The sequence below is a fragment of the Mauremys mutica genome, chromosome 13 (genome assembly GCF_020497125.1).
Source record: "Mauremys mutica isolate MM-2020 ecotype Southern chromosome 13, ASM2049712v1, whole genome shotgun sequence".
Lineage (NCBI taxonomy): Eukaryota > Metazoa > Chordata > Testudines > Geoemydidae > Mauremys > Mauremys mutica.
The window spans coordinates 33,485,692-33,506,790 of record NC_059084.1 but is presented as its reverse complement, the minus strand read 5'-3'; the positions used below and the strand labels follow the sequence as shown (position 1 = coordinate 33,506,790).

The 21,099-nt window shown below is 50.9% G+C and overlaps 1 protein-coding gene and 1 long non-coding RNA gene across 2 annotated transcripts in view; one reads left to right on the top strand and one right to left on the bottom strand.

Annotated features, from left to right (window-relative positions):
• Positions 1-14,268, top strand: part of LOC123348544 — a 29,740-nt gene extending 15,472 nt beyond the window's left edge. Inside the window, exons 3-4 of the long non-coding RNA XR_006573204.1 lie at positions 11,501-11,600; positions 14,148-14,268. This is a non-coding gene — a long non-coding RNA (uncharacterized LOC123348544). The remainder of the gene's footprint in view (positions 1-11,500; positions 11,601-14,147) is intronic.
• The window catches only part of LOC123348543 (von Willebrand factor A domain-containing protein 5A-like), a 34,346-nt gene extending 18,588 nt beyond the window's left edge, over positions 1-15,758 (bottom strand). The window contains exons 1-4 of the mRNA XM_044986056.1: positions 14,413-15,758; positions 12,769-12,830; positions 12,435-12,637; positions 179-401 (exon numbers count right to left, since the gene is read on the bottom strand). Coding sequence (XP_044841991.1) covers positions 179-401; positions 12,435-12,637; positions 12,769-12,830; positions 14,413-14,450 — 526 coding nt within the window. The 5' untranslated portion in view covers positions 14,451-15,758. The remainder of the gene's footprint in view (positions 1-178; positions 402-12,434; positions 12,638-12,768; positions 12,831-14,412) is intronic.
• Positions 15,759-21,099: the final 5,341 nt, after the last annotated feature.

The window sequence follows — 21,099 nt, the reverse complement described above, 5'->3', positions numbered from 1 at the left end:
GTAGCAGGGGCTAGGGAGTCTGAGGGGGGCTACAGGCTGTGGGGTCACTGACTGTGGGGTATGTAGTGGGGAGTTGCGGACTATGGGTCCCACTGTGGGGTGCAGGGAGAACAGCAGGGGATCTGTGGGTCTCACTGTGAGGCAAATGGGGGACACAAGGGGGATCTGTGGGTCTCACCATGGGGCGTGTAGCGGGGGCGCAGCACGGCTGGCAGCATGTAGCGGGCGGCTCCATCAGGTTCCAGCGGCAGCTCACAGACGTAGCGCAGGGTCAGCGCCGCCTCCTCCCCGGGGGGCAGGTTCCCTAGGGAGCAGCTGAAAACGTCGCCTGCAGTCCCCTCCTGCTGCAGCAGGAATGAGCTCTGCCCCCCGGCCAACGCATCCCCGTACAGCTCCTGCGCCTGCCGGAGAGACAGGGTCACCCTGAGATCCTACTGTCCCCAACAGCCTCCTGCCCCTGACAGCCCCCTGCACTGCCCCCTGGCCAGCATGTTCCAATACAGCTCCTGGGCCTGCCGGATAGACAAGGTCACCCTGAGATTCTTCTGCCATCCCCCTGCCCTAACCCCCAGCCAGTGCATCCCCGTACAGGTTACTCCTGGGGGAATTCTACACCACTGCTCAAGCGCAGAATTCATGTCTGGCGCAGAATTCTTTTCCACCACAGAAAATACATTCTGGCCCAGAAGTGCTGCAGTTACCCCTGACCCCCCCAAGCCTTTGCACTGCTTCTCACAGGTTCAGGAAATACAGTTCTGCATTGAAATTTAAATGAATTATTACTCAAAGTTCTGTATGAATATGCCTACTTACAGACACCATCGCAGACAGGTATTTTGAAATAAATTACCAAAATAATTGAAACTGACGTGATTATATTGTGTTATTTTGACAAATAAAATACGCAGATTTTGTAGAATTTTAAAATATTGTGCACTGAATTTTTTATTTTTTGGCACAGAATTCCCCCAGGACTAACAGGTCCTGTGCCTGCCGGAGAGACGGGGTCACCCCAAGATCCCCCTGCTCCCCAAATTCCCCCAGCCAGCACGTCCCCATACAGCTCCTGCGCTTGCCCAGGGATACAGGGTCACCTCAAGATCCCCCTGCATCCCCAAATCCCCCTGCCCATCGAGATCCTCATGCCCCCTGTGTCACTGACAGGCCAGCTCAGATCACAGTCTCTGTAGCGTATCAGAGGGGTAGCCATGTTAGTCTGATTCTGTAAAAGCAGCAAAGAATCCTGTGGCACCTTATAGACTAACAGACATTTTGCAGCATGAGCTTTTGTGGGTAAATACCCACTTCGTCGGATGCAAGTAGTGGAAATTTCCAGGGGCAGGTATATATAAGCAAGCAAGAAGCAAGCTAGAGATAACGAGGTTAGATCAATCAGGGAGGATGAGGCCCTGTTCTAGCAATTGAGGTGTGAAAACCAAGGGAAGAGAAACTGGTTCTGTAGTTGGCAAGCCATTCACAGTCTTTGTTTAATCCTGAGCTGATGGTGTCAAATTTGCAGATGAACTGAAGCTCAGCAGTTTCTCATTGAAGTCTGGTCCTAAAGTTTTTTTGCTGCAGGATGGCCACCTTAAGATCTGCTATTGTGTGGCCAGGGAGGTTGAAGTGTTCTCATAAGAAGAACATAAACATAAGAACAGCCGTACCGGGTCAGACCAAAGGTCCATCTAGCCCAGTATCTGTCTACCGACAGTGGCCAATGCCAGGTGGCCCAGAGGAAGTGAACCTAACAGGCAATGATCAAGTGATCTTCCTCCTGCCATCCATCTCCATCCTCTGACGAACAGAGGCTAGGGACACCATTCTTACCCATCCTGGCTAATAGCCATTTATGGACTTAGCCACCATGAATTTATACAGTTCCCTTTTAAACATTGTTATAGTCCTAGCCTTCACAATCTCCTCAGGTAAGGAGTTCCACAAGTTGACTGTGTGCTGCGTGAAGAAGAACTTCCTTTTATTTGTTTTAAACCTGCTGCCTATTAATTTCATTTGGTGACCCCTAGTTCTCGTACTATGGGAATAAGTAAATAACTTCTCCTTATCCACTTTCTCAACATCACTCATGATTTTATATACCTCTATCATATCCCCCCTTAGTCTCCCCTTTTCCAAGCTGAAGAGTCCTAGCCTCTTTAATCTTTCCTCGTATGGGACCCTCTCCAAACCCCTAATCATTTTAGTTGCCCTTTTCTGAACCTTTTCTAGTGCTAGAATATCCTTTTTGAGGTGAGGAGACCACATCTGTACACAGTATTCGAGATGTGGGCGTACCATGGATTTATATAAGGGCAATAATATATTCTCAGTCTTATTCTCTAGCCCCTTTTTAATGATTCCTAACATCCTGTTTGCTTTTTTGACCGCCTCTGCACACTGCGTGGACATCTTCAGAGAACTATCCACGATGACTCGTTGTAGCTAAATTAGCCCCCATCATGTTGTATGTATAGTTGGGGTTATTTTTTCCAATGTGCATTACTTTACATTTATCCACATTAAATTTCATTTGCCATTTTGTTGCCCAATCACTTAGTTTTATGAGATCTTTTTGAAGTTCTTCACAATCTGCTTTGGTCTTAACTATCTTGAGCAGTTTAGTATCATCTGCAAACTTTGCCACCTCACTGTTTACCCCTTTCTCCAGATCATTTATGAATAAATTGAATAGGATTGGTCCTAGGACTGACCCCTGGGGAACACCACTAGTTACCCCTCTCCATTCTGAGAATTTACCATTAATTCCTACCCTTTGTTCCCTGTCCTTTAACCAGTTCTCAATCCATGAAAGGACCTTCCCTTTTATCCCATGACAGCTTAATTAACGTAAGAGCCTTTGGTGAGGGACCATGTCAAAAGCTTTCTGGAAATCTAAGTACACTATGTCCACTGGATCCTCCTTGTCCACATGTTTGTTGACCCCTTCAAAGAACTCTAATAGATTAGTAAGACACGATTTCCCTTTACAGAAACCGTGTTGACTATTGCTCAACAGTTTATGTTTTTCTATGTGTCTGACAATTTTATTTTTAACTATTGTTTCAACTAATTTGCCCGGTACCGACGTTAGACTTACCGGTCTGTAATTGCCGGGATCACCTCTAGAGCCCTTTTTAAATATTGGCGTTACATTAGCTAACTTCCAGTCATTGGGTACCGAAGCCGATTTAAAGGACAGGTTACAAACCTTAGTTAATAGTTCCGCAACTTCACATTTGAGTTCTTTCAGAACTCTTGGGGGAATGCCATCTGGTCCCGATGACTTGTTAATGTTGAGTTTATCAATTAATTCCAAAACCTCCTCTAGTGACACCTCAATCTGTGACAGTTCCTCAGATTTGTCACCTACAAAAGCCAGGTTTTTGTATATTGCCATTCCTAATATCTGATTTGTGTCCATTTATCCTTTTCCTTAGAGACTGTCCAGTTTGGCCGATGTACATAGCAGAGGGGCATTGCTGGCATATGATGGCATATATTACATTGGTGGATGTGCAGGTGAATGAACCGGTGATGGTGTGGCTGATCTGGTTAGGTCCTGTGATGCTGTTGCTGGTGTAGATATGTAGGCAGAGTTGGCATCGAGGTTTGTTGCATGGATTGGTTCCTGAGCTAGAGTTACTATAGTGCGGTGTGCAGTTACTGGTGAGAATATGCTTCAGGTTGGCAGGTTGTCTGTGGGCGAGGACTGGCCTGCCACCCAAGGCCTGTGAAAGTGTGGGATCATTGTTCAGGATGGGTTGTAGATCCCTGATGATGCGTTGGAGGGGTTTTAGCTGGGGGCTGTATGTGATGGCCAGTGGAGTCCTGTTGGTTTCTTTCTTGGGTTTGTCTTGTAGTAAGAGGCTTCTGGGTACACGTCTGGCTCTGTTGATCTGTTTCCTTATTTCCTCGTGCAGGTACTGTAGTCTTGAGAATGCTTGGTGGAGATTTTCTAGGTGTTGGTCTCTGTCTGCGGGGTTAGAGCAGATACAGTTGTACCTCAGTGCTTGGCTGTAGACAATGGATCTTGTGGTGTGTCCGGGATGGAAGCTGGAGGCATGAAGGTAGGCATAGCGGTCGGTAGGTTTTCGGTATAGGGTGGCGTTAATGTGACCATCACTTATTTGCACCATGGTATCTAGGAAGTGGACCTCCCGTGTAGATTGGTCCAGGCTGAGGTTGATGGAGGGGTGGAAGCTGTTGAAATCGTGGTGGAATTTTTCCAGAGTCTCCTTCCCATGGGTCCAGATGATGAAGATGTCATCAATGTAGCGTAGGTAGAGAAGGGGCGTGAGTGGACGGGAGGTGAGGAAGCGTTGTTCCAGGTCAGCCATAAAAATATTGGCATATTGTGGGGCCATGCGGGTGCCCATAGCGGTGCGACTGATCTGGAGATATATATTGTCATCAAATTTGAAATAGTTGTGTGTGAGGATAAAGGCACAGAGCTCAGCAACCAGTTGTGCTGTGGCATCATCAGGGATACTGTTCCTGACAGCTTGTATTCCATCAGTGTGTGGGATGTTTGTGTAGAGAGCCTCTACATCCATGGTGGCTAGGATGGTGTTTTCTGGAAGGTCACCAATGCATTGTAGTTTCCTCAGGAAATCAGTGGTGTCACGGAGGTAGCTCGGAGTGCTGGTAGCATAGGGTCTGAGTAGAGAGTCCACATAACCAGAGAGTCCTTCAGTGAGAGTTCCAATGCCCGAGATGATGGGGCGTCCAGGATTTCCGGGTTTGTGGATCTTGGGTAGTAGATAGAATAACCCTGGCCAGGGCTCTAAGGGTATGTTGATTTGTTCCGGTGTTAGTGTAGGGAGTGTCCTGAGTAGATGGTGCAGTTTCTTAGTGTATTCCTCAGTGGGATCTGAGGGAAGTAGCCTGTAAAATTTGGTATTGGAGAGTTGTCTGGCGGCCTCCTTTTGGTAGTCAGACCTGTTCATGATGACAACAGCACCTCCTTTATCAGCCTCTTTGATTATAATGTCAGGATGGTTTCTGAGGCTGTGGATGGCATTGCATTCTGCATGACTTAGGTTGTGATGTTGTGATGTTGTTTTTCCACAATTTCTGTCTGTGCACGTCGGTGGAAGCATTCAATGTATAGGTCCAGACTGTCATTTCGACCCTCAGGAGGAGTCCATGTGGAGTTCTTCTTCTTGTGCTGTTGGTGGGAGGGTAACTGTGTATCAGTGCGCTGTTCAGTGTTGTCCTGAAAGTATTCTTTGAGTCGGAGATGGCGAAAGTAGGCTTCCAGGTCGCCGCAGAACTGTATCATGTTGGTGGGGGGGGCAGGGCAGAAAGAGAGTCCCCGAGATAGGACAGATTGTTCTTCTGGCTGAGTGTGTGGTTGGATAGATTGACGATATTGCTGGGTGGGTTAGGGGTACCACGGTTGTGGCCCCATGTGGCAGGTAGGAGTTTAGACAGCTTACAGTCCTTTTTCCTTTGTAGAGAGGTGAAGTGAGTAATGTAGATCTCCTGTCTTATTTTAGTGAAGTCCGTTTGTATGGAAGTTTGGTTATTGATGAGAGTCTCCAGGTTGGAGAGCTCTTTTTTGATGTTTTCCTGTTTGCTGTATAGGATGCTGATCAGGTGGTTCCTCAGTTTCTTTGATAGAGTATGGCATAATCTCTCACTGTGGTCTGTGTAGTATGTAGATAGCAGTGGATTTTTTACCTTTAGTCCATTAGGTATGATGTCCATCCGTTTGCATTTGGAAAGGAAGATGATATCCGTCTGTATTTGTGCAAGTTTCTTCATGAGGTTGATGGATTTCCACTCCATACGGCTGAATGCAGTGCCTTGCATGGTGTCAAGTATCAGAGGGGTAGCCGTGTTAGTCTGGTTCTGTAGAAGCAGCAAAGAATCCTGTGGCACCTTATAGACGAACAGACATTTTGCAGCATGAGCTTTCGTGGGTGAATACCCACTTCGTTGGATGCAAGTAGTGGAAATTTCCAGGGGCAGGTATATATAAGCAAGCAAGAAGCAAGCTAGAGATAATGAGGTTAGATCAATCAGGGAGGATGAGGCCCTGTTCTAGCAGTTGAGGTGTGAAAACCAAGGGAAGAGAAACTGGTTCTGTAGTTGGCAAGCCATTCACAGTCTTTGTTTAATCCTGAGCTGATGGTGTCAAATTTGCAGATGAACTGAAGCTCAGCAGTTCTGGTCCTAAACCTACCGACCGCTATGCCTACCTTCATGCCTCCAGCTTCCATCCCGGACACACCACAAGATCCATTGTCTACAGCCAAGCACTGAGGTACAACCGTATCTGCTCTAACCCCGCAGACAGAGACCAACACCTAGAAAATCTCCACCAAGCATTCTCAAGACTACAGTACCCGCACGAGGAAATAAGGAAATAGATCAACAGAGCCAGACGTGTACCCAGAAGCCTCTTACTACAAGACAAACCCAAGAAAGAAACCAACAGGACTCCACTGGCCATCACATACAGCCCCCAGCTAAAACCCCTCCAGCGCATCATCAGGGATCTACAACCCATCCTGAACAATGATCACACACTTTCACAGGCCTTGGGTGGCAGGCCAGTCCTCGCCCACAGACAACCTGCCAACCTGCCAAGATCGTGACCATAAATAGTTGGCTGAGGGAGTGGTGTTACAAGGAGGGCTTTGGAATGTATGGGCACTGGGAGGCTTTCGGGGACAGAGAACTGTTCTCACGGGATGGGCTCCACCTGAGTAGGGAAGGAAGTAGAATTCTAGGAGGGAGGCTGGCTCATCTGATTAAACGAGCTTTAAACTAGACATTGGGGGAAGACGGTTAGGAGAGGTCCAGGTACTCTCCACGCCAAATTTATACATTGAGAGGGAAAACAACAGGATAACAACAGATATAACCAGAGGAGGTGGGTTAGGTATAAGGAAGAGGGGGGGGGGGCGGATACTAGACCGACAAGTCATACTGGTAGTACTGTGTCCCTACCAAGTTGGGTGAAAAGGGTGAGAGGAGCCAAACAGCAAAAATTAGGATGTTTGTTCACCAATGCGAGAAGCTTAGGTAACAAAATGGAGGAACTGGAGCTCCTGGTCCGAGAATTGAAACCGGATATCGTAGGAATAACTGAAACATGGTGGAACGGTAGCCATGACTGGAGTACAGGTATGGAAGGGTATGTGCTGTTTAGGAAAGACCGAAACAAAGGTAAAGGTGGGGGAGTAGCATTGTATGTCAATAATGAGGTGAAATGTAATGAAATAACTAGCAATGCAATGGATAATACGGAGTCTGTTTGGGCAATGGTGACATTGGGGAAGAAAACTACTAGAGCCTCCCCTGGAATAGTGATTGGGGTGTGCTATAGACCGCCGGGATCTAGCCTGGATATGGATAGAGAGCTCTTTAATGTTTTTAAGGAGGTAAATACTAATAGGAACTGTGTGATCATGGGAGACTTTAACTTCCCGGATATAGATTGGGAAACAAATGCTAGTAATAATAATAGGGCTCAGCTTTTCCTAGACATGATAGCTGATGAATTCCTTCATCAAGTAGTTGCTGAACCGACGAGGGGGGATGCCATTTTAGATCTGCTTTTGGTGAGTAACGAGGACCTTGTTGAGGAAATAGTTGTAGGGGACAACCTTGGCTCGAGTGACCATGAGCTAATTCGGTTCAAAATAAATGGAAGGATAAACAAAATTGCATCTGAGACTAAGGTTTACGATTTCAAAAGGGCTAACTTTATTAAATTAAGGTGACTAGTTAGGGAAGTGGACTGGACTAACATATTTAGGGATCTAAAGGCGGAAGACGCCTGGGGTTACTTCAGGTTGAAGTTGCAGGAGCTGTCAGGGGCCTGTATCCCGAGAAAGGGAAAACGGTCCGTAGGTAGCAGTTTTAGACCGAGCTGGATGAGCAAGCGTCTCAGAGGGGTGATTAAGAAAAAACAGAAAGCGTACAAGGACTGGAAAATGGGAGGGATCCGCAAAGAAACCTACCTTATTGAGGTCAGAGGGTGTAGGGAAGCAGTGAGAAAGGCAAAGAGCCAGGTGGAGATGGACCTAGCGAAGGGGATTAAAACAAATAGCAAAAGGTTTTTTAGCCATATAAATAGGAAGAAAACCAAGAAGGAAGAAGTGGGACCGCTTAAAACTTTAGACGGAGTGGAGATTAGGGATAATCTTGGCATGGCACAATATCTAAACGAATATTTTGCCTCGGTCTTTAATGAGGCTAATGAAGGAATAGTGGTAGAGGGACTGATGGGAATGAAGATATGGGGGTAGACATTACGGTATCTGAGGTAGAAGCCAAACTTGAACAGCTTAACGGAAGTAAATCGGGGGGCCCGGATAATCTTCATCCTAGAATATTAAGGGAATTGGCGAGTGAAATTGCAAGCCCGTTAGCGATGATTTTTGATAAATCTCTAAACTCGGGGATTGTACCGTTCAACTGGAGATTAGCTAATATAGTTCCTATATTCAAGAAGGGGGAAAAAAGTGACCCGGGTAACTACAGGCCTGTTAGTTTAACATCTGTAGTATGCAAAGTCATGGAAAAAATTATAAAGGAGAGAGTGGTTACGGACCTTGAGGCCGATGGCAACTGGGACAAATTACAGCATGGTTTTACGAAAGGTAGATCGTGTCAAACCAACCTGATCTCCTTCTTTGAGAAAGTAACAGATTTTTTAGACAAGGGAAATGCGGTGGACCTAATATATCTTGATTTCAGTAAGGCGTTTGATACGGTACCGCATGAGGAATTACTGGTTAAATTGGAAAAGATGGGGATCGAAATGAAAATCCAGAGGTGGATAAGGAGCTGGTTAAAGGGGAGACTGCAGAGGGTCGTATTGAAGGGTGATCTGTCGGGTTGGAGGGGGGTTACCAGTGGAGTTCCTCAAGGTTCGGTTTTGGGTCCGATTTTATTTAATCTATTTATCGCTGACCTCGGAACCAAAAGTAGGAGTGGGCTGATAAAGTTTGCGGATGACACCAAGTTGGGAGGTATTGCCAATTCGGAAAAGGATCGGGATATCCTCCAGGGAGATTTGGATGACCTTGTAAACTGGAGTATTAGTAACAAGATGAAATTCAATAATGAGAAGTGTAAGGTTATGCATTTAGGGATGACTAATAAGAATTTTAGTTATAAGATGGGGATGCACCAGTTGGAAGTAACGGAGGAGGAGAAGGACCTAGGAGTCCTGGTTGATCGTAGGATGACTATGAGTAAGCAATGTGATGTGGCCGTTAAAAAAGCTAATGCGGTCTTGGGATGCATTAGGCGAGGTATTTCTAGTAGAGATAAGGAGGTGCTAGTCCCGTTATATAAGGCGTTGGTAAGACCTTTTGGAGTATTGTGTGCAGTTTTGGTCTCCCATGTTTAAGAAGGATGAATTCAAACTGGAACGAGTACAAAGAAGGGCCACTAGAATGATCCGAGGAATGGAAGGCCTGTCGTATGAAAGGAGACTTGAGGAGCTCGGTTTGTTTTCCTTAACCAAAAGAAGGACAAGAGGAGATATGATTGCCCTCTTTCAATATATCAGAGGGATAAATACCAGGGAAGGAGAGGAATTATTTCAGCTCAGTGCTAATGTGGACACGAGGACAAATGGATATAAATTGTCAGTTAGAAAATTTAGGCTTGAAATTAGATGAAGGTTTCTAACCATCAGAGGAGTGCAATTCTGGAACAGCCTACCGAGGGGAACAGTGGGGGTGAAGGACCTCCATGACTTTAAGATTAAGCTGGATAAGTTTATGGAGGGGATGGTATGATAGGATAACAGGTTTAGTCAATAGGTCAATAACGTGCCACACTGGTAATTAGTACAAAGGGTCAATGTTGGGATATTGTTAGCCTTTTCCAGAGGGTCTGGCTGGAGAGTCTTGCCCGCATGCTCGGGGTTCAGCTGAACGCCGTATTTGGGGTCGGGAAGGAATTTTCCTCCAGGGTAGATTGGCAGTGGCCCTGGAGGTTTTTCGCCTTCCTCCGAAGCATGGGGCAGGGGTCGCTTGCTGGTGGATTATCTGCTACTTGAAGTCTCTAAATCACGATTTGGAGCATTCACAGCAGAGTCAAGGGAGAGAATTAGTTCAGGAGTGGGTGGATCGGCTTATGTGGCCTGCATCTTGCAGGAGGTCAGACTAGATGATCATAATGGTCCCTTCTGATCTTGAATTCTATGATTCTATGATTCTATGAACCTGAAGCATATTCTCACCAGTAACTGCACACCGCACCATAGTAACTCTAGCTCAGGAACCAATCCATGCAACAAACCTCGATGCCAACTCTGCCCACATATCTACACCTGCAACAGCATCACAGGACCTAACCAGATCAGCCACACCATCACCGGTTCATTCACCTGCACGTCCACCAATGTAATATATGCCATCATATGCCAGCAATGCCCCTCTGCTATGTACATCGGCCAAACTGGACAGTCTCTAAGGAAAAGGATAAATGGACACAAATCAGATATTAGGAATGGCAATATACAAAAACCTGTAGGAGAACACTTCAACCTCCCTGGCCACACAATAGCAGATCTTAAGGTGGCCATCCTGCAGCAAAAAAACTTCAGGACCAGACTTCAAAGAGAAACTGCTGAGCTTCAGTTCATCTGCAAATTTGACACCATCAGCTCAAGATTAAACAAAGACTGTGAATGGCTTGCCAACTACAGAACCAGTTTCTCTTCCCTTGGTTTTCACACCTCAACTGCTAGAACAGGGCCTCATCCTCCCTGATTGATCTAACCTCGTTATCTCTAGCTTGCTTCTTGCTTGCTTATATATACCTGCCCCTGGAAATTTCCACTACTTGCATCCGACGAAGTGGGTATTCACCCACGAAAGCTCATGCTGCAAAACGTCTTGTTAGTCTATAAGGTGCCACAGGATTCTTTGCTGCTTTTACAGTCTCTGTAGCATTTGCTTGGGTGTGAATGTCAGAGAAGGAAGGTACTGGCTCACTCGTACAGGAGACCAGTTCCCAGCAACCCAGTGGTTTTGTTTTACCTGTGTGGTTCCTGGGACTTCCCTCCCTGTTCTCAGCCTCAGATCTAAAGACTGTTTGGGTGCCAAGAAGAGGAGATGTCTGATGTGCAAACTGCACGGAATCAAAGGAACTAAACCCATCCTGTGCCTGCAGCCTGGGCACTGCACATGAAGAAACATGCTCACATCACAGCATGAGTCGGCCATGGAAAACCTCCAGAGCCAGGCTGTGCTGGGCACACTTGCTGGACGTCCCTGCGGGCAATGAGCCCTAAGCTGGGATCCGGGGAGCGATCCTGTATCTCTGCACGGATGGCTTCTGCCAGGGGAATCCCGAGCGACGGGACAGAGCTCCTTAGAGCCCGTCTAAGGAACCCGGCGAGCCTTAGGGACCACTGGCAAATCCCTCCGCCTCTGCTCTCCCTTGCTCTGCAAACTGCGACTCACCTGGCTTGAACCTCTCCACAGCTCATTTCTTCCTCTTGGTTAACAAACCTTTCATCGTTCACTAGAGAACCTGGCTGCAGTGCTGTCTTTGGGGAGAGCCTTAGCACCCACAGATACCGGGGCAGAGCGACCCACCCTTTGGGTTTGGAAGAAACCTGACAGGAGGTGAGCTGGCGTTTTACTACCCTCCTGCCCCAACGTCCAGCCTGGCCTAGAGATGGAGGGGCTCCGTGGGGAGACTGACAGTGCGAACCAGGAGCTCACGTCAGGCGCTGGCCAGATGAAACCCCAGGATAGAAACGTCCAGCAGGTAGGGGCATCTGCTCTGTTTTCTGATACTCGGCCCTGAGACTGGCACTCTCAGCTGTGAGCTGCTCCAGACAGCGGGACACCCCAACATCCCACTGCCCTGCCCCCCGTACAGCTCCTGCAGGGAGAGAAGGGGTCACCTCGACATCCCACTGCCCTGCCCCCCATACAGCTCCTGTGGGGAGAGAAGGGGTCACCCCGACATCCCACTGCCCTGCCCCCCATACAGCTCCTGCAGGGAGACACGGGGTCACCCTGACATCCCACTGCCCTGCCCCCCGTACAGCTCCTGTGGGGAGATATGGGGTCACCCCTACATCCCCCTCCCCTGCCCCCCGTACAGCTCCTGTGGGGAGAGAAGGGGTCACCCTGACATCCCACTGCCCTGCCCCCCGTACAGCTCCTGCAGGGAGACACGGGGTCACCCTGACATCCCCCCCTGCCCCCTGTACAGCTCCTGCGGGGAGACACGGGGTCACCCGACATCCCCCTCCCCTGCCCCCCATACAGCTCCTTCAGGGAGTTATGGGGTCACCCCAACATCCCCCCGACAGCCCCCTGCCTCCTGGCCACCGCATCCCCATACAGCTCCTGTGCCTGCTGGAGAGATGGGTCACCCCAAGATCCCCCCCAGTCCCACCCACAACACCCCTCTCCCCCCCCCAGGACCTTTGCCCCCCCCCCCGGTACCTGTATCTTCTCGTGGAGCTGGGCCTCGATGCAGGCGCCCCCCAGGCGGGCCTGGAAGGCGTAGATGGCCGCCTCGGCGTCCACGGGGAACACGAACACGGCCTCCACGGGCCCCGGCTCCTCATTCCTGTAGAGCAGCTCACAGCCCACGTCCGCCACGAAGCCTCGGATCAGCACCGTCACCGAGACGCTGCGCAGGGGCACTGCAGGGAACCGGGTCATCAGCCAGGGGGGTCCCATGGGTGCTGGGGGGGTGTCAGCTACGGGATCCCACAGACCCCCCAAGGGCACCCGGCCCCTCGCAGCCCCAACCTCGACCCCAGCCCTGACTCACCTGGCTTGTTGGAGCCAGTCAGGAGGCCGCACTGCGTCATTTCAACTCTGGGGTCGGGGGATCTGTGCAGGGGAAGTGGGGTGAGATACAGGATTCCTATGAAAACTGACAGGCACAGGGTCCCCCCCCCTCCCCCGGCAATGGCTCCGAGACCCCAGCCCCACCCCCCTGCTCAGCCAAGTCCTGTGGCACGGAGTCCCACAGACCTATGGGGCCTAGCTCAGAGATCACAGTGATGGCGTCTCTCAGGGTCCCCCCTCCCTTCATACGGTGCCCCCCTCCCCGCACACGGTGCCAGCCAGCGATGGGGGGTGGGTGGAGAAATGTAGAGGGTGGTGTATGGGGATGTATGGACGGGCGGACAGATGGAAGGAGGGAAGTGGGGATGGATAGAGCACGTGGGGGACTGAGGATGGACGAACAGACGGAAGGGTGGGGGTTCAGTCAGAGCACAGGGGAGGGGCTAGTGGTTAGAGTGGGGGGAGGCTGGGAGCCAGGACTCCTGGGTTTTATCCCTGTCTCTGGGTGGGGAGTGGGGACTAGTGGGTTAAGCCAGGGGGGCATGGAGCCAGGACTCCTGGGTTCTATCCCCAGCCCCTGGGTGGGGGCCCCTGGAGCAGTGCCGAGCTGCAGGGAACCCAGGTGGTCACTGGGGGGTTGTTCACCCAGCTGGGGTATCACCCTGCAGAGAACAGAAGAGGTTTCCAGAGCAGCTGTTCCAAGTGGGGGGCGCTGCTATTTACCTTCACCTGGGGCTGCCATGAACCCCCGGGCTGAGGCTGCGAAGTCCAGCCCTGGCCACAGCTGGGGGCTCCTGCTCCCTGTCCCAGAGCCGGCCGGCCTGAGCCTGGTGGGAGTGAAAGGCCGGCAGCAGGCTGGGTTCTCCAGCAGCAGGGTGCGGGGGGGTGAGGCACACCAGAGCTGCCATGACCAAGAGGGCTCCAGAGACCGAAGTTCCCTTAAGCTCCATGGCCATGCAGCTGGCTACCAAGGGCCGCACAGGAGCTGCCACGGAGAGGTGCCTCTCCCTTGGCTCACTCCCAAGCTGCTGCAGGGAGAGAGGGCTGCGGGGAGACCTTTCTCCCAGAGCAGTCTGCACCCCAAACCCCTCATCTCCGGCCCCACCCCAGAGCCTGCACCTCCAGCCAGAGCCCACATCTCATCCTGCACCTCAACCCTCTGCCCCAGCCCTGAGCCCCCTCCCTCCAACTCCTCATCCCTGGCCCCACCCCAGAGCCTGCACCCCCAGCCAGAGCCCACACCCCAACCCTCTGCCCCAGCCCTGGGCCCCCTCCCACACTCTGAACCCCTGGGCCTCACCCCCACCACACATCACCTCCATATTGCTGCACATAACAAAATTCATTCCACACATGCAGGTAAAAAATTAGAGGGAACATTGCTCCAGACCCCAGTCTCGGAGCCTCATGTCACCTCGCCGCCGCTGGGCCAGCTGGAGAATTCCCAGCTCCAAGGTCGGACGGAAACATTGGGATCACCTGGGTAACCCACATGCCCGGGAGGGCCTGGAATGAACTCTTGGGGAAACTGAAGCCCAACCCCCTCCATCCCGCATCAAATGCTGGCTACCATGGAGGATCCACCACAGCCCCGGGGGGACTGTGCTAATGGCTAGTTACTCACATGCAGAAACATGCACCTTCCTTCCAGTGCAACCTCATCTGCTTGCCACCCCTAGCCCCGGGCCAGTGCCAGAGCAGGGACTGCTACCTGCCGCATCCCAACAGAGCAGGTATTCACAGCTGGGGGCCAGGCGCCTCTTCACCTGCTCCAGGGTAAGTGCCACAGACCAGGAAATGGCAGAGGCCCCAGGAAAGGCTCTGGTGGGGAAGGGAAGCTGGTTCTTTGTCCCTGGGATTTAACCCTGATGCCTAGTTCCCAGGCTGGAGAAAGGGAGTCAGCGTGAAAGCTACAGCAATTCACTGGCTGCAGCTCTCGCTGCTGCAGTTGCTTCTGGCAGAGCGCCCGAGGCTGAGTCACTGTGCTGAGAGGTGCGGTCTGAGCGGGGAACAGGCCCCCAGCAGCCCCCAGAGCCCATGGGGAGCAGGACAGAGCCGGCCGGGTGCCAAGGGAATGGGCAGCAGGAGGTCCATGCAGGGAGAAGTACAAAAAGGAACAGAAAGGTGGGAGGGTGCGTTGGAACCGGGAAGGTTTAGGAGTCACGTCCTTCCAACCCCTGCCCCGCCAAAAAACCCTGCCCCTGCACACAGGGCCCCCACATCCAGGGAGGGGAGACTCTGTGGGGGCAAAGCCCCAAGTCAGGGGGATGGGCCCAGATCCGGGGCTGGGGGTAAGGGGGATCCCAAGACACGGGAGGAGGACAGGACCCAGAGAGGATGGAAGGGGCCCCTAGACCCAGAGAAGGGGAGACCTGTGGACCCAGAGAAGGGGGGACCCATGGACCCAGAGAGGATGGAGGTGACCATGGACCCAGAGAAGGGGAGACCCATGGACCCAGAGAGGATGGAGGGGACCATGGACCCAGGGGACAGGACCAGGACGGGCCATGGACCCCAGGAGATGGTACTCTGGGGGGGCCGATCCCACGGACCCAATCTGCACCCCCGGTACCTTCCCTCTCGATCCCTGTGCAGCAAAGCCTTGAGTCAGCTAGAAGCCTTGAGTCAGCTCTGCCTCCCGCCAGGGAACATCTGCAAACTCCCCACCCTCAGCTACTGCAAACCAGGGGCCGTCTGCAAAGTTCCACCCACCCACTGGGAGCCAGGGACCGTCTGCAAACCCTTCGCTCCACACAGCCCGCCATGTGCCGGTACAATGCCACTCAGCCTTTCCAGACGGCTGTACCCCCTTTCGGGAGTCTGGTGTGTCTGGCGCACCCCCAAATTTCACCTCGCTTAAAACCACTTGCTTGCAGAATGAGACATAAAAATGCAAACGTGCCCCAGCACACTGTGGCTGACCTGCTCCTTTCTACCAGACAATTAGAAAATAAATCCGTTGGAATATAAATCTCGTACTGACATTTCAGTGTACAGTGTATGGAGCAGAACAAACAAGGCACTGGCTGTATGAAATGTTCGTTTGTACTGACTTCACTGGTGCTTTTTATGTCGCCTGTTGTATAAAATTAGGCAAATCTCTAGATGAGTTGAGGTAACCCCTGGAAGATCTCTGTGTATCCCCTATGGTAGATGTACCCCTGGTTGAGAATCGCTGTGCTAGGGCATGTCTCAAACTGCCCTCCCACACACACACACACACTGAATTGAGGCTAGGGGTGACTCCAAACTGCCCCTCGCTCCTTCCTGACCCTTGCTGCCCTCTGGGAGCCATTTCACTGGCTGGCCTGCTGTGCATCCCAGCTGTGCTGCCTTCCCCAAGGAGGATCCGACCTGCCAGACACGCACGACCCCCTTCATGTGCACCCCAGGGAACCCCAAAGCCCGGCCCTGGGTGGGCAGCAAATCTGTTTGATGACACTAAAAATCACAGTGTTGATTCCCAGGCCACCCTGGCCTCATTACCCCTCAGCTGTCATTTGTCAGACACAAGGTGAAACAAAACTCTGGAGGGTAAAATGGATTTGTATTTTTTATTTATTTATTTGTTGCTATTTCTGACACATTTCATTTCAGACTCTTTGGCACATGCTCCCTTCCCTCCCCCCTTCCGACCCCCAGTAAGACTCACCATCCCTTTGGGACTCACGACCCAACTCTTGAAGCAATGGGCTCAGGCTCTCTGCAAACTCAGGCAGCGTTGATCACACTTGGGGCAACTCCCCGCTCTCACAGCTCAGCTGGCTGGGAACAGCAGGGGCCTGTGGAAAGCCCAGGAGCTGCAAGCAGACAGGGTCTGCAGGAACGTGTTCTGCAGTCACTCCCAGGGCCAAGGGAGGCATGTTTGTGGCTATGGAGTGGAGTCTGTGGTTACTACCTGCCTGGGAGGAGGGAGTCTGAGCTGGCAAATCCAGAGTGGAGAGCCAGAAAGGCCCTGGGGAAAGCAGTGGGGGAATGAGCTGCGGGTGTCCCCCGGGAGCTGCAGTGCAGGAGAGCGCACCGACCGCTGAGCAGCAGGTATCGCCCTGGAAGCTGCCATAGGGAATGGCTAAGAGGAGCCATTCAGCCAGAGAGTGAGCAAGTGACACTGGAGCCTGGTGCCTCAGAGCTCCCTGGGGACGGGAGAGCAGGAACCTGTCCCCTGACTAGTGAGTTATTGATCCAGAGTGAAACAGCTCCGGTTGGAGCCTCCCTGGGTTAGCCCAGAGCTCTGGGTTCGGGTTTTGCAGCCAGGTGAGAGGCCCACGCTCCTGGCCTCTCTCCCCAGGCAGCAGGGTGGGGAGCTGAACCGGGGCGAGTGCTCAAACCCTTGGGGTACAAGCCATAAGGAGACAGCCGGAGCTCAGAGCGCAGCCACTGGATCCGGCATCGCGATAGCAGCTTGGAGCCTCCCCCTCGGGCTGGACGTGGGGCTGAGAGCCTGGGCACCCACTGGAGGTGCAGGGCCTGGGGCAGAAATGGAGATGCTGTAGGGACCCTGACAGGGAGATCACAGGGCTCGGCAGCAGCTGAGTGGGGTTTGGGTAATGCCGGGGGAGCCTGAACATGGGACATCAGAGTTGGAAGTGGGAGTTGGGCACCTCTGTCTGAATGGTAAGATCCTGTGCCGGCCCCAGGCAGAGTTAAAGGCATTTGGGGGGGATGCTCTTTGTTTCCTGGCCGAATGGGTTTGCATTTCTTTTCAGTGTCACGGTGACGGGGAGTCTCAAGACGTGTTGTGGGGATCCCGGCACCGGCCATGGGATATTTCTTACCCCGCAGGGATAGGCACCTTCCCTCACCTTGAACTTCACCTTCATGGAGCTTTCTGCCTGGCGACCTACAAAGAGCCTGGATTCTGCCTGCCCACACCCAGCTCCTGGGCTCAGAGGTGGGGGTTTGGCCCGCCCCTAGATGCCGCTTCTCTGTCCCATTACAATACTGCTGTGTCCTCGCTCCAGGAAGGCTGGAGGTTCCCAAGCTTCAAGGGGGCTGGACACCCAGTTCCCAGGTATCTGAATGGGAATCATACATCCACATGGCAAAGGTGCTTTGGAGATCTCAGCCAGAGATTATTTTCCAAGCATCAAGTTACACTGCGCTGCCCCTCAGGTGAGCAGGGGCAGATTTTTTGGGCCTGGCTGCTCATTCTCCTGGTGGAGCAGAGACCACTGAAGGGTTGTCAGGGATCCTCACAAATCTACATCTAAAACGTCCTGCTAAACCTTGCCCTGCATCTGCCACCTGCCCCCACATGCTCCCTGCTCTCTGGAGCTCCTCCTGCCCCCAGCCAGCCGCCTCAGCGTCTGGGTCCAGCTGCTCTGCCCCACCAGAAAGCCGGAGCTGGGAGCGCTAATCCACCCGCTCAGGGCTGGTGGTCCCTGACCCTGCTGGGAACCCAGTGCCCTGGGCAGCCATGGAGAGCACGGAGCCCCGGGACCCCAGCCAAAGCCAGGCAGACAGACAAGCCACTGAGACAAACTTAGGGAAATCGCTTGTGACCGGATCCCCAGAGTGCACCCTGGGACTGTGGGACCTCTGTACTCCCTTCACTCACTAATCTGGGTTGTCCCTCACAATGCTTTACTGTTGACAAGCAGCAACCCCTCCAGGTGCTGTCATCACTCAGCACAATAGCATGTGAAGCTCCACACCCAGCTAGATTGCATGAATGCCCCCAGAGCCACTCACAAATCACAGCGAGAAAGGCACCAGCCAGATTCCCTCAACTCCCAGCCTTGTATCTCAGGAATATACTGTCTTGCACTTCTCAAGACCCTTTCTTGAGCAATGCAAATTTATTAATTGGTTCACCACTTCATCAATGGAAAGTGGACATACACCAGCCTTTGAAACCAGAGCAGATTTACTAACCACTTCAGGCCAACTCCCTGGTAAGGACAAACATTAGAATAAGTTTATTGATTACAAAAGATGGATTTTAAGTGATCATAAGTGATAGGCAAAAAGTTAGAGTAGTTACCAAAATAAAATAAAATATAAGTGCCCAGTCTAAACTCTCAACCCTATTAGATTGGGCAACATCTAGATTAAGCAGTTTTTCTCACCCCACTGGATATTTCAGGTTGGTTACAGTATTTTATACACAGGCTTTTCCTTGGTAGTCTGGGAACCAGTCTCTTCAGCTCCAGCATTCTCGATGCCGTAAGTGTAGGTGGAGGAGAAGAGAAAGGACAAAGCACGGGACCTCTATGTTCTGTGTTATACCCTTAGTCCATGTGCTTGGAGAGCACAAGACCAGGCATGTCTGGTGGGAATTGCTGAGTCTCCAGGGTTGAGCAATTCCCCTGGTGTGGCCTTGTGCAAGTGAGTCATTGTATTGTAGCTCCCTTGCTGGACAATGGCTGTTGATGGTTGTTTCATACCTGCCCGCCCAGGTGTTGATTATCCCCCTGGTTATTGTCTTTGGGGAGCTAGTATCTGAGCGCTTCCCAAACCCACTGCATGTTTTAGTGACAACCATTGTGACATTCTGTACCTCGTAGGAACACCCTACACCCCCATGATCATCCTTATAATATGATTGTGTGGTATCCAATGCAAAGTTTGTCATGTCGGGTGTCTTCAGAAGGCTCATGATGCACTGAGCATTGTTGTAATACTGATGTTATAGTAATGTTATAGGTTGTAATTTCATGTATATAGTTATGAGGCTGAAAATGTGTCCTCATGGCTTAAAACAGGCCCAGGCAAAACTCTCCAAGAGCAGAAGGACAGTTCACACCTTATCAGGACATATATGGGACAAACCCAGCTGAGCCTCACAGGAACAAAGGATCTGTTGGACTCTCGAGTGAGTCAACCTCCTTCCTTTGGTCAGTTTGGGACTATGATGAGGTAATGCTCACCTGACTCTGAAGAGGGGTGTAAAGCCAAGAGGCAAGAAAGAACATGATAAAAGGGAGAGACATTTGCCATGCTCTTCCTCTCTCTTCCACCTCCATCTACAGACATAACTGTGATGGGTTCGGTCACAGAGACCCCCTTGGGACTGTCACTTGACATGCTGGAATTACCTCTGAGACTGTTTTTCCTGCCAGCTTGGGACTCCAGAACTCTGCCTTGTTGAGCCAGACACGCTAGCCTGCTGCAACACAAACCCAGAGTCTGAACCACATCCCCAAAGCTGTAGGCTTTAACTGAAAACCACACAGCAGGTACTCCTGCCTCCAGCACCCAGATACCCAGCTCCCAATGGGATCCAAACTCCAAATAAATCCGTTTTACTCTGTATAAAGCTTAGACAGGGTAAACTCATAAATTGTTCAACCTCTATAACACTGATAGAGAGATATGCACAGCTGTTTGCTCCCCCAGGTATTAATCACTTACTCTGGGTTCAATAATAAACAAAAGTGATTTTTTTAAGAAAAAAGAGGAGGATTTAAGTGGTTTCAAGTAATAACAGACAGAACAAAGTAAGTTACCAAGCAAAATAAAACAAAACATGCAAGTCTAAGCCTAATACATTTAAGAAACTGAATGCAGGTAAATCTCACCCTCAGAGATGTTCCAATAACTTCTTTCACAGACTAGACTCCTTCCTAGTCTGGGCCCAATCCTTTCCCCCTGGTACAGTTCCTGTTAGCCCCTAGTTACCACCTGAGCTGGAGCTTTCTCATGACTGGGACTCCCTTTGTTCTATTCCACCCTCTTTTATGGCTTTGGCCCAAGGCGGGAATCTTTTGTCTCTCTGAGTCCCCACCCCTCCTTCTAAATGGAAAAGCACCAGGTTTAAGATGGATTCCAGTACCAGGTGACATGGTCACATGTCACTGTAAGACCTCCTTTTTCATTACCTAGGAGCTGTCTGACACAGTATACAGGAAGGCTTTCCGGTAAACAAACCCATTCACAGTTTATTGATTCTGAAGCACCTTTAATGGCTTCCACTTAATATGTTTACATCAGTAATAAAAGTTTATATCTTATTCTCCTAACTCCAGACATAGAAATAATACATGCAAACAAATAGGATGAATATACTCAGTACATCATAAGCTTTGTAATGATACCTTACAAGAGACATTTTGTATGAAGCATATTCCAGTTACATTATAGTCACACTCATAAGCATACTCTTAAGCATATTTCCATAGAACGTTATGGAGTGCAACATGACATAAAAGGGAAAGACATTTGCCATGCTCTTCCTCTCTCTCTTCCACCTTCAGCTACAGACGTCACCACTAAGCGACTGAAGTGCTGATCAAAGGGGACAGCCTGGCGGAAGAGCAACCAGCCAGGCTGTGGTGAGAAGCACCTAAGTTTGTAAGGGCACTGAAAGTGT